The sequence below is a fragment of the Dipteris shenzhenensis genome, chromosome 33 (genome assembly GCF_047967505.1).
Source record: "Dipteris shenzhenensis isolate YYH24624 ecotype China chromosome 33, Dip_SZ_1.0, whole genome shotgun sequence".
NCBI classification, from domain to species: domain Eukaryota; kingdom Viridiplantae; phylum Streptophyta; class Polypodiopsida; order Gleicheniales; family Dipteridaceae; genus Dipteris; species Dipteris shenzhenensis.
In genome coordinates this window covers 13,020,844-13,034,463 of record NC_141628.1, presented here as the reverse complement: position 1 = coordinate 13,034,463, position 13,620 = coordinate 13,020,844, and the positions used below count along the sequence as shown (strand labels likewise).

Genomic DNA, 13,620 nt, shown 5'->3' with positions numbered 1-13,620 from the left:
TGATGATTTCTTGTCATAGAGTTCCTGTATCTAAAGCTACCTTGGAACTTGTGTACCAGAGAGAAAAAGCATTTCCAAATTTTATCATGGGGACACTAATGCCTAAAGAGGGAAGGAATGTTACATTTCAATGAGAATGTAATAGGAGCTTGGATGAGTTAATGACATTTGTAATGTAAATAAATGTAAATACGTGTATTATGTCTATTGAAAAAGTTATGATCACGGATTTGTTTGTACACGTCTTTCACGATGGCTTCCGAGACAACTAGAAGGTTCAATGGACTTGTGTGAGAATTTGTTCGGTTTAATTTGTTAGTCATGTACGTAAGGGCATGTGCCAAGGAGCCAAGATGTGGCTAATAATTAATGGGAATACCCAAGAAGAGTGAAGGTTAATGCAAGTGGTTTAACATGTTTAGCATTGAAACTTCTAAGGGTTCGTATTCGTGGGGCAATCTAGTACCACACTGGACGACAACAAATAGTATGACTATGTACCCAAGTAGGTTATGCTTTTAATCATGGTGAGCAAATTGTTAATGGCTAGGTGGAAACTATCTCAATCACCTATGAACTTGAACAAGATACCATGGGTCTCATTGACAACATTAATGTCATATCTAACACACTCAATGGGATCTTAAAAGACCAATAGAAAAGCAAACAGCCTTTTTCACAAAAATACCAAGTGATTGTGAATCAATAATAATTGATTGTGTCCTATATGCTACCTTTGCACATTTAAAAAACCATACCTTATATACACAATAATACCACACTCACAAGAAGTTATTGTGCAACATGCAATTTGGCTCCATTAACATGAAAAACAAATGTAACCCCCTCACAAACACCATGCACAACATACATATTAAATTAATTTGACAGAAAAATACATCCATGAAATCAACACTCTCGTAATAGAGGTAACATCTTGCAAAACAATGTTCACTTTTTGTATTAAATTCCCTTAAATAAAAAGACAAATTGTATCATGAAATACCATGTGAGTATATTAACAACAAATACTGTAACCCTACAACAAATACCAAGCTCAAAATGCACTAAAATCCCTGTGCTACTTCACAACCTTCAAGAAACAACTGGAAGCATCCAGCCACCCTCAGCTAGCATCACCAAGTCTAAGCAAATTCATGAGACATCTTGACGTTCCGTCTTTCTTTGAAAAAAAAAAGCTACTGTCATATGTAAATATCTAAAAAGGGGAAGAAGGAAAGCCACCAATATCTTGACTGGAGAAAAGTGAACACAGAAAAGCGAGAGAGAAGGAAAGCATTCAAAGGTTTGCATAAAAAGGGAAAATGGAATGAGTCGCCGGAGAGCTGGCAAAATCGGGGACACATTTAGTTTCAAAGAAAAGTCGGGACTAAGGCTCATCAATGGAAACAGGCCACGGCAGGCCAAGGAAAGGAGAACACCATTTACAGAGAGCATAAAGCTGGAAAACGAACAAGCAATAAAGGACAAACTACAAAATGTTTTCAAAGGAACTAGGGTTTGTAAGGATATGTTGGGAAAAAGGGAGGCAGCATGCCCAGAAACAGAGAGAAGAGGGCTTGTTATGAGGAAAATGTAATGATGAGAGAACAAAAAGAGAGCTCGCAGTAGGCAAGTATGAACGAGGGGGAGGGGAAGAAAGAAATAAGGGGAATAAGAGGAAAGAAGGAAGAGAGAGGGAGGGTGGGGAGGCGGAGGAGCATACTGATACATGTTTCCTCCAGCTGGGAAACTCACCCTCTTAAATCATTCGCCTCTCTCAGAAGAAACTATTGTCTTCATGTACAGAGCACCACAGTAGTGAATCACTGAAATTAATTGCTTGCAATATCCAACTGCATTCAAGTTGTACTAAGACCCATGGTAGCCTTCTCATGGACAAAATAATGTCAGGGCATTTTGCCTTGCAGTATTGTAAATATGCCATGCATTTTCCCTCCAGATTAAGTTCCGACAAATAGAACTAGATAAGCAATAAAGAACTTTATTCCGTATAAATGACTGAATGCATTGTCTTCACATTAAAGCATATCGAGTGAAACCCCCAAGGCCTTCTGAAGATGGGGGATCACACCTCGGGGCCTAGCCCATACAACAATGCCGGAAAATTTGGACGGCCTCTCTTACCCTCTTCCTATACAAGGTTGTGCCTCTATACAAGATATATACTTTACAATTCCAAAAAGTTCCTACATCTATGTTACAAACACATCGACAGCATTGGTAGTGCTGAAGGTGAGTGAGGTTTCCAGGTGACCCCTTGCATATTTTTGTAAGAACTGCCCATCATGGTGTGAAAAAATAACCATGATTCTTTCCTTTCTGGCAGTAAAGCGTCCTGTGTATAATGGAAGATACACTGGCTACATAATAATTTAAGAACTAAATAGGTTGCGGGCATTTGCAAGTGTCCATTCCGCCGTGCTGGTTCTTTGAAGATGTCCATTTGACAAATCTTCATTGGAAATGGATGATGAATTTATAGAGCTAGGGGATCCATGGGAATGAAGTTCCTCTTGTAACCAATCTACCACCCGCTTCCAGTCCGTCCGCCTTCCATGCAACTGTACTCGTATTGCAGGGCAAGCATCAACCAGCTTGACCACGAACTTGAGCAGGGAGTACCGTTTTTGATTACTCATTACCTGCACCCACATAATTATTAAGCTGAGAGGTATATGGTCCCAAGGAAAACTTATTGCCCACATACAAAACGATGTCCGCCACTTACCCTAGTAACAATGAAGGCCATCACACCAGACCGAAAATTTTCATATCCAAGAAGTAATATTTCTTGCCTCAGCTGCAGTGTACAGCACCAAGTTAAATAGATACAAAATTCCTCAAGAAAAAAGGGAAACAAACCGTACATTTTGAAATATGTTAGGGCTTCTTTTGTGTGAACAGAACTGCAATGTAATCAACCTACCGTTTGCAAAGAATCTTCTAGAAGTAGAATTCGAAGCATCAGTGCTAGCAAGGGTTTAACTTCACTATTTGCCCTATGCAGGGCATCCAGCAGATCTTGAAGCACCCACTGCAGATCAAACAAGCACAAAGCTAAAGATCAGATCGTCTATCCCGAAACCTATGAGAGTGCATGTACAATAGCAACCAGTCATTAAATAAATAGAACTGTTCCAAAGCAACTTGCTCCTCCGGAAAAGCAGGCAAACCAGACCATCACGTTCTGAATAACTTTCTGTGAGGTTTTGTGAGTGTCTATCAGACAAAAGCAATTTGAACGAACAAAAAAAAGAACTTATCTACATACAGCCAACTAACATTCCAACCATCTCAAATGTTCAAAGCCTCTAAGCATGCGCTATCAATCCACAGTGAAGATCCAACAACTACAAGATAACAGAACCCATAAGGGTTGAGCTAGCAAGCTTTTACCTCCCAACCATAAATCAATACCTTGAACCACCACAGACCTGAGGTCTAAACCGCTAGTCTGCTTGATAGTCACCCATATCCCAATCCACTTAACTCCTACTCCCTAGCTATCAGGTCCTACATGCTTCGAAACTTCCTGTCCTGAATAATGGGCCAGTTGCTTGTATTTAAAATCCAACTCTAATTATAAGAATTACACCCTAAATAGCCCGCTTTTCCATAACGGCCTTGCCTTACCTGGAATCGCCCTTCCCAAACCTCACACCCTAAATAGCCCGCTTTTCCATAACGGCCTTGCCTTACCTGGAATCGCCCTTCCCAAACCTCATACATGCTAGCTTCACTTTCAACCTTTGGTTATTCCAACCCTCACCCTAACTTTAAAAAAATACAAATAAGATGTCCACACAATGAGCATGTGGATGGTACCTATAAGCCTGACTCCTCCCTTTCGCGTCCACCTCTAGTTATAAGAAATATGCCCTGCCTACTCTGCTTTTCCATAAATGCCTTACATTACCTAGAATAGCCTTTCGACCAGCACTAAACCCCATCCATGCCCTCAGCCTTTGGTTATCCCAACCCGTCGATTAGACTATGCCCTAACCCACGGTCCATACCAACACTAAATTAGTCTTGTCTCAACCATAGCCATTGCCCATTGCCCTCTCTCAATAGTATCTTGCATACCTAAGTTTTTCCACCTTACATCTCGTAAGTTAGGGTTTACAATCAAACATGAGATTTAATCATTCAATCTTTATTAAGGTTCTCTAACCATACTTCTCCACATGTACTGTGTTCTCAACAGATACCTGATTCCCAAAATAGCATCTATAAAATAATCAAATCCTTCAATTACCCTATTGGATTACGAGAAGTATTAAGTCTGGACCCTACTGTGCAGAAATTGAAATGATTTACCAATTTGTTACTCTACTAACTCGCTCACCTGAGAGTTCAGCCACACTAGTTCTTTACAGGATCAACTATGATCACCAAACTCTTTTGAATATTCTATGCATTTCATCACTCAATTAGATGACCATTTCTGACACATACTTACCTTTGAACAATTCCGCCGCACTTGCCATATTTACGTGTTATAAGAATATCGTCTTCTCCTCAAGACGAACAACCCATCTTGGTACTTCAGGTTACAACATGGAAAAATGACCCAGTATGTCATAGACAACTATAATGTCCAAAACATGTGCTAATAAACCCCAGGGATGACATCAGCTAAGCTTTCAACTACCCCTACCGTTTGTACCAGAAAGTTATTAATCTGGGGGAGTGGCATTTTGCTCCAATGGCTTTGCCAATGAAGCGAGATAATGGTTGAGGTGCTTGTACAATCTCCAACTGCTCAAAGCTCCTTTAAAGGGGAGACCAAAACGAGAAGACCCAGCTAGGAAAGCCCATACAATGCCATGGTGGTGGCTAGGCATCCTTGGTGGCTGAGACTCGCCGAGGAGGCCAAGAGAAAAAAACTGATCCGCAAAATCTGAAACAATTCTACGAGCGACACACCTGAGGAAACCCATTATTCCTTTGACAAATGAAGTAGCAGAATAAATGGCTAAACATGAGCTATTTACTTGTACATAGTATTTATGATGCTATCAGAATTCAACCATTCTAAAAGTTTCATTGAATTCTATTGAGCATGGACACATAAAAAATGGAACACTACTGATCGCTTTAAAATCAAAGGACTTACCATGGTAAATGCTTCATTCTGCCAGCAGCAAAACTCTAATAATTTTACAACCTCTTCATTCTCCGGACAAGTTTCTACCTGAAAGATCATATCACTAGGGCATTGTCAGTATCCAAAAGAATATCTACAGCAAGCATGCAGTCGTAGTCAAATATTTTGAAAAGCCCTAAGTGCGATATTATGTCACAACATATTCCAAATCCAAAACAAAAAAAACCACAAAAAGAGGGAAAACAAGCCAGATCGAAAAGATGCAGATCTTCTTACCAAGACAGTACTGTACATACGCTGTTTAAAGACAGCATCCACTGCTTCTCTCGAGATGGAAAAAAGTGGAGGTGGGAGTTGAAGAGGGTTCGATGCAGGTATCTTTCTAGCACTATCTACATAGTCTTCACCTTCAGATGACATATTCCCCAAATCTACCTCAGGTGTATCTGCAAATCAATTGCAAAACAAAGCATATTGGCTTATATATCTAGATGAATCCAGGAACATGCCCGAACTCATCCTCTAAAAACTCAAGATAGTGCAGTTTCAATCTCAAGATAGTCATAAGGTTGAAGACCATAAACTCCATCACACATAGCAAGGACTAGCTACTATGACATCCCCACTGATGTCATCAGCGTCCAACAGTGGGTGTAGACCATAGTATAAACATATGCTGTCACACATACAAATTCATACCCCCACACATACTTGAGCATCCAAGTATACAAAGTCTTCATACTGAGTTTCTGTCGGCACTCCGGAGGTGAAGACCAGACTCAGCCATGATGAAGGCTGGCACTTAAGACATGCAATAATGACAAATGAAAAGCATAAATTCATTAGAGATGAGTCCTGGCCTTTACTTTGTAGTTTTGACGTGTCACAACTGCGCAAAAGAAGAGATACTATAGAATGGAGGCAGGAGAAATCGAGCTTGGCCAGTTGAAGATTGACTTTGGTGGCAAATGTCACCTACAGATGCAGCAATAATCTGGGAGTAAGATATCCTTCCACAAACATCCCAAAAGACTTATCCTATTTTGGTCTACATGCATAAGAACCATAATTTATCTTGCAACTTAATCCAACGACATGCACCCTGCAACAAAATACTTTAGCAGGGCATTGCTTACCGCCGTTGTTACCAGCTGGCTGATAGCAGATTTTTGTAGTAAGTGAAAGCGTTGAGGAGGTCCAATGTTTGCATACTCTAAAATTACCTGAAAATACTGTTTCAAAAGCAAGTTTAGCATAGAGGTCGCAGTTATGGCGCCTAAAAGCTGCTACTCCAATGCACACCTTAACAGCCTTCTCGTGTCAGAAATATTCAATGCTAGCCCCATGGACTATAGAATGGGTATGTTTCTGGCTACATCAGATAGCAAACCTCTTGAAACAGAATATATTCTCTACTCACATAGCAAAATTATATCATCCTATCAAATGATCCCACACGAATTGCAAGCAACTCCTTAGACTTGACACTACAACTTTGTATGGGAGAACATGGAACCATAGAAAGGCTGTTGAGGAAAATCACACAATGAAGAAGATCTCTCGGGTAGCAATACTCTAACTAAAATCAGTGCAGACAGTAAACAGGCTGGAGGATGACCGTCCTTCACAAAAATAAATTATAACTGCCCGGAACTACAACCCATCCAGTCCCCAAAAAGTACGACAGATGAGAATAGGAGGCTAGACTGTAGAAAAAGGGGTGAAGCAGGCAAAGAGGATCAGTATGAGGAATCTCAGGCTCAATAAATTTGACTCGTGTGCTGTGCCTTGTAGTGTAATAACAAATTCCTTTGCATTTTGGCATGTGAAGAGAGCACTCTTTGCAATTTTTTACAAGAGGCTCAATATATTTGATTTGTATGCTCTCCCTTGTAGTGTGATATATTTTGACAATGTAAATTAACCAATTCTTCCCGTCTGCTTCAAGGGTGAATAACCTTTGAGCTGAATGAAAGAAGAAATGGCTGGCTTGAAAGACAGATAATTTCATGCCATTATTGTATATACGGAACAAAGTTGCTTTCAAGATGGAGCTTTCAATACACAATGTACAAAACAACGGTCAACTTCCATCAATTGAAACTGCAAAGAGGCAAGGCGGTGAAAAAGCCAGGACACAGTTGAGGACTAAGCACAAGATCAGGCCCCAAAGTTAATTGGCAGATACACCCTGTATATGTGAAGAAAATGAGTAATATGGCAATAGAGAGCTTTAGTTTGAAAAGTTTCTAGATGCTAAAATGTAGATCATAGTTAGATCTGCAAACTTATCTTATGTACATTGTGATATTGACATAGCACAGTAGATTCTTAGCTACTATGCTCTATGGATGCACCTCATTTTGAACAACTGGGACACGTATGCCATATCCTCAGCTGTGAGGAGGGATTAAAAGGGTGAAGCACAACAGTTTACTGATTATCTTGGAAATCAATGCAGCTTTGCTGAGACAAATTACAGTAGTATATGGCATCCTTGGTAAGAAACTTAATTGTCAAATACTTACCTGGTGACAAGAGTATTTTGGCAAAGTGGGATCCCTGAGGACTGACATAAGAACATCAACCAATGCATCAATCTGAAGGGCATCTGTAGGGCGCCCATTTCCATCTACATACAAAGAATTCCCACGCAAAAAGCAAACTGCACAACGCATAACCTGTACCAGCATTGAGGCAAAGACCTGCATGAAACAGTCTTTTTTTATTACATGTTCAAGAATTTTTAAGAAAATTTAGACTGCTAAGAGAAGTGATCAAACAAAGACAAAATTAGATAGATCTAGGAAAGGGAGGTGGAAAAAATCCCCCAGGAAGCTTACAACCACCTCGCAAAACACTGATTCAACGTAACAATAACAGACATCACAATAACACATCGCAACACAACCTTCTGACATCTAAGTTCTCTCTCTCTCTCTCTCTCTCTCTCTCTCTCTCTCTCTCTCTCTCTCTCTCTCTCTCTCTCTCAGAACAGAGAATGCAGCTCTCAAAAAAGAGACGGCGGCCATGCAGGCCATGATGATTGGGAAACATGCTGAGATCACACAACAGCTCAATAAAGGGAAAGAAGAAATGCTTGAATGGACAGCAATGGTTAAAAAGGGATCAGTTGCACCCAAGAAGGAGTTTATCTCTGAGACTCTAGAGCAAGAGAAAAGGAGATCCAGCAAGGTCTTGAATGTGCTTGTAAAGGGCTTGACGGTGGCAGATACCCCAATGGTAGATGCCCAAGTTTTGTTCACTAAAATGGGGGTTAATCTCACATGCGAGACAGCCTAGAGAGTAGGTAAAGCTGAACCACCAATGAGACCCTTAGTACTGAAATTCCAGAATGCCATGGATAGGTCCACCATTATGAGCATGAGAGCAGCCTCCAAAGGGACCAGGATTTATTTGGATGATGATCTAATCCTCCTACAGCAGGAGCACAAAAGGGAGGGAATGGTACGGGTAATGGCAGCAAGGGAGGCAGGAAAATGCGCTGTATATAGAGATGGTAAAGTCATTATCCGCGAGAGACCAGCCAGGGAAGAGATGGAACATGGGGAGTTATGACAGTGTCGGACCAATGGGATGAATGCACAGAATGAACTCAAGATGGCAGAGTGGAAATGCAATGGCACACTCTGGTCTGACCCAGGAGGATTCTCAGAGACATACACTGGGAGAGAGACAATTTTTTACCCTGAGACACATGAGAGTCCAGAGAGAGGACTGCCCACTGTGGCAGGCCGCAGGATATACATGGGAGTCAGCCCACCCGAAGGAAATGAGGGGGGACAGTGGAGTGCGTGGCTCCGGAGGAGTGGCCATCCTCTTCAGATCACATTTGAGACCCCTCATTTCAGTGGTTCAGAGAGAGGAGCACACGTAACATATGTGGCTCCCTGTCCAAATACCTGATGCCCGACCAATCTACATGGCAGTGTGCTACTTTCCCCCAGATACATCATCTTATGCACACCCAGTCACTACGAAGGGATACAGCCCATATGAGACGATACATGATGATCTCATTCAGTTCTCCAAACTAGGAGACAAACTCCTTCTTGGTGACTTCAATGCACGCACAGGTGACAGGCAAATAGGCCTACTTGACTTTACATCAGACTCTCTCATAGTACCAGAACTAGACACTGCAGAGCTTGGGATAGTGAGGCACTTAGCGGATGCACCACATGTGACGGGATACGGATGGCATCTACTTGACCTGGGGGCTATCCATGACCTAATCATATATAATGGCCTACAGAGATGGCCATTATCTGGTGGGCTCACTTGTTTCCCACATGGCGGAGGTACTAATACAGTGGATTACCTACTCGGTCCCCTATCCTTCACCTCACGGGTACACAACTTCGTAGTGCCTCCTCCCCCGCTAGGTGCTGACCACTCATACCTATCCTTCACTATCTCCACCACTACGCCAGTCACATGGAGAGCCCCCCCCCACTCCCACGTGTGTACAGGTCCACTTTGACCGAACCCTTGACCCCGTTTACGTGAGCCATTTGGCACAGGAGCTCCCAGGTTACTACTTGGGGACGAAGTAGACCTCACCCATGCATCAGACACCCTTGCCACAGTGGTCACGGACGCAGTTATCAGATCTTTCCCTACGACTGGGGGCCTGGGCGCGTTTCAGTGGGAAAGATGCCTCAAAACCGTTGGTATGATGATGAGTGCAGAGAGATGACAGCTCACCTCACACACGAGCAAGTGATTAGTTTGATCAGAGAAGGGGATCATACTATCGGATGGGGACTCCTATCGGAGAGAAAGCTGCCTATCCCCATCACAGACCCGAATGTTTGGCACACATACGCATGCTCTCTCTATGATGTTCCGATGTAGGCACCACCTGATATGTCCACTATGCCCAGACCCGCCACTTGTCACTTGTTCACTACACACAATGTGCGGGCGGCACTCCGTCGACTACATAACCGGAGAGCACAGCATCATGGGGGGCTACAAACAGAGAATTCACGGGCACAAGGTTTAGGCCCCGATCCTAGCACAGATGTTCAACCATGCCATATGCCACGGCTTTCCACCCTCTTGAAGCACTACCACCATCATTCCAATACAAAAGGCAAGTGACCCCATGGACACTGGGAACTACCACACTCTCATGATTGGCCACACTCTGACCAAGATCTATGGATCTGTACTCGAGAGAGAGAGAGATCAACATTCACACAGAGGCACATGGGCAGCGTGCTCTAGGACAAGCAAGATTTCGAAGACAGCATTCCACCCTAGACCACATCTTCACACTGAGGGCTATCATTGAGGAGGCGAGGTTGAAGCGTCAGAAAGTCTATGCTTGCTTTGTAGACTTTCGGAAGGCTTTCGATACTGTCCCACGATCCCGCATAATTAGGAGACTCCAAGAGATGCAAATCCCAGAGGTTCTGCTTGGGGGGGGGGGGGGGGGGATGAGCCTATATGAGTCCGTCAGGGGACGAGTTCACGCCCCACGAGGCCTATCAAGCTGGGTGGAGAGCACGATTGGGATGAAACAAGGATGCCCCCTCTCACCGACTCTCTTCGGCCTTCATAGTGGGAGGCAAGGGGTCACCTCTCTCTCTCTCTCTCTCTCTCTCTCTCTCACACACAGAGGCAGAGTTCGAGCCCCAGGTGGTCTACTGGATTGGATCGAGAGCACAATCGGAGTGAAGCAAGGCTGCCCCCTTTCACCGACCCTCTTTGGGCTTTACCTTGATGAGATCACTTCCTTCATAGACCGCCTGGGAGACGAAGGATCACTACTGGCCGATATTGCTATACGCCGATGACAATCCTTATCTCATCCTTAGCAGAGGGGCTGCAGAGACACTTGGAGGCCCTAGAGATGTCCTTTAGAGAGAGAGACCTAACATTCAACCTTGGGAAGACCAAGGTTATGATCTTCAACAGCTCACATAAAGTGCTCTGTCGACTCAGCTTCACTTATCGAGACTAGCCAGTGGAGATAGTGTAGTCCTATGTCACCGCAATGTAAATATCCTAAGTCAAAGTATAGTTGACCATTTATTTGATCATAATTAAAGAGTTTTCCATCTGGGTTAATTATGGTCAAAAGAGTTTTTCTATTGGTCAAAGAATTGACTACGGTCAAAGATACTTGACTTCGGTCAAGTAAGTCTGACTTCGATCAGGAAGACTTGGTTTATACCAAGAGGATTAACTACGGTTAACCAAAGAACCACAAAGCTAACTACGGTCAAAGAGTGTTGACTTCGATCAACGAGACTTGGCATACGCCAAGAGGATTAACTACGGTTAACCAAGATGTGCCAACTCCGGTTAGAGAGTTGTGCCAACTTCTGTTGGAGAAACTTGACTATAATTATGGCGTCTCGACCCTTGGTCAAAGCCTCTTAATTATGATCAAGAGCGTTGACTTCGATCAACCAGAGAATAAATATATTTTTTTATATTTGTTATGTGTGCACATGTGTTCAGTGGGGACGCCCACCGTGACTAGAATTAGTCCACAGTGTATTATTTGCATGCAAAGCGCTAACAATTCATGGGTGCCACGGTGGTGCGCTTTAATTCATTGTTGCAGGTACTAGGAAGAGTGATTTTCCTAAGCGCTACGGGAGCCTAACAAGAGTCTAGGAGGCGGTTCGCGTGACCAAGTGCTTCGAAGACTCCAAAGTTGCCCTTAGTGGCATGCAATTAGGAAAGTAATGTAGAAATTGACAAGTGGCTTGTTGCCAAGAAGGGGAGCCCTAGAGCTCATGTAATATTTATTCACGTTTGGATTTTTGTATGAACAGCTTTCACGCTGAACTCTTGTACTCAGTTTTCTCTCAAGTAAGGGGAGCCTTAGAGCTCATGTAATATTTTTTCACGTTTGGATTTTTGTATGAACAGCTTCCACACTGAACTCTTGTACTCAGTTTTCTCTCAAGTAATAAAAACCTTGGGGGGGTCCAGCCCGACGATTGTCCTGGGCCCTAGTGTCTCTGTTGAGAGAGGGGGAGAGAGAGAGAGAAAGAAAGTTTATTAAAGTCTTCGGGAGACCGTGAAGGTCTATGAGACTAAAGATAACTGATACAATGAGCATAACGGTGGTGGTCTCAAAACGAACCAACCAACCGTTTCTACAAAAAAGAGGTTATGAAGGACTATGTGTCTAGTCCTGATACAAAAAATATGTGTCTACCTCCAGATGATACAAAGAAGAAGAAGGGGGGGGCACCAAAAATGGGGCAGAGGGGGGAGATACAGTATACATGTGCAGGTGGTGATCGTCAGAGACCAATCATAGAGGGGCCGTCAAATGGGAAGTCGGAAAAAACCCCTGCGATAGATGATTGGCCTCTGACGTCACGCGGCCTAGTCGAGCTCGGTCGTCGGGGGTGGCGGGTGGCCCTGTGGATGAGGGCAACGGTAACCCCAGTTGGGCGGGCCGAGAGCAGAGACGAGATGTCATGGACCTGGATGTGAGAGAGAGAGAGAGAGAGAGAGAGAGAGAGAAATGAGAGTGTTTCTTTGCTGCTTTTACGAGGATGGTTTCATTGGTATCAGAGCTTGGCTCGCCTCCTTTTTGAAGGGGTGACGATCTAAAGCTTAAAGGCTCACAAGCAATCAACACAAGCACAAGCCACAGGATCACTGATTATCAAGCCAGTGACGATCCAAGTCATCAAGAAAGCGTGCCGCATCTGAAGTGTAGACTGCATACGCTTTTCTATCTATGGTATCCGCGTTAAGGTGGGAACAGATGTAAAACTCCAAGAGCTCCCTTGAGGTTGGCTATGCCTTTGATAGGTGGCCAATTGCGTTGGGCATTGGGGCGACGGAAGCGTTTCTGACGATTTGGTAAACGTGCAAGGCTACATAAGCTTGTACCTCTTGGCTACATCATTCCAGCGTTTGACAGAAGCCTGGGCGTATCGTGCATAAGTATCACACAGAGGCTTGGATTGGCGATTCGAAAAGGCAGCGCTTGCTTTCGAAGGGGTACCCGTGAAGTATTAATGTTCCACAGGTGTTCAGACCCGGTGACGCCTTTACGGGAAAAGCTTGTATGATACATGAATTCCTAGGAGAAATAGACCACACAGAATTTTTACGCCTGACGCGGGGCACAAAGCAAAAATCCTTGCAGTCATCAAAGGAGGCGATGTTGTTGGGAGCTTCGACTAGAAGGTTAGGGATGTCGTCGATGGTGTTGTAGAACAACAAAGCTATCGTCGTCATCAGCCGCACGCGGAGCAAACTGTTATGCAGGACGCTAGGAGCTAACGTGGCACTGACGTGTCATTTGCTGACATGGCGCTGGCACGTGTAGGAGGCTGATGTGGCAGCCCATGCAGACAGGTGGCTGACGTGGTGAATGAGATGACGTGGCAGCCAGACCAGATGCTGACGTGGCATTGATACGTGGCAATGGTTAAGTTAACTCTGGTTAGTTAACCCTGGTTGGAGGTTCAGTTAGTTGG

At 43.6% G+C, this 13,620-nt stretch overlaps 1 protein-coding gene across 5 annotated transcripts in view; it reads right to left on the bottom strand.

Annotated features, from left to right (window-relative positions):
- Positions 1-1,989: 1,989 nt before the first annotated feature.
- LOC147879714 (uncharacterized) overlaps positions 1,990-13,620 on the bottom strand; it is a 90,167-nt gene continuing 78,536 nt past the window's right edge. For all 5 annotated transcript variants that reach the window (XM_087371852.1, XM_087371853.1, XM_087371854.1 and 2 more), the window contains exons 41-48: positions 7,663-7,839; positions 6,271-6,366; positions 6,001-6,109; positions 5,411-5,580; positions 5,144-5,221; positions 2,951-3,058; positions 2,753-2,824; positions 1,990-2,666 (exon numbers count right to left, since the gene is read on the bottom strand). In XM_087371852.1, the coding sequence (XP_087227978.1) occupies positions 2,397-2,666; positions 2,753-2,824; positions 2,951-3,058; positions 5,144-5,221; positions 5,411-5,580; positions 6,001-6,109; positions 6,271-6,366; positions 7,663-7,839 (1,080 nt within the window). In that variant the 3' untranslated portion in view covers positions 1,990-2,396. The remainder of the gene's footprint in view (positions 2,667-2,752; positions 2,825-2,950; positions 3,059-5,143; positions 5,222-5,410; positions 5,581-6,000; positions 6,110-6,270; positions 6,367-7,662; positions 7,840-13,620) is intronic.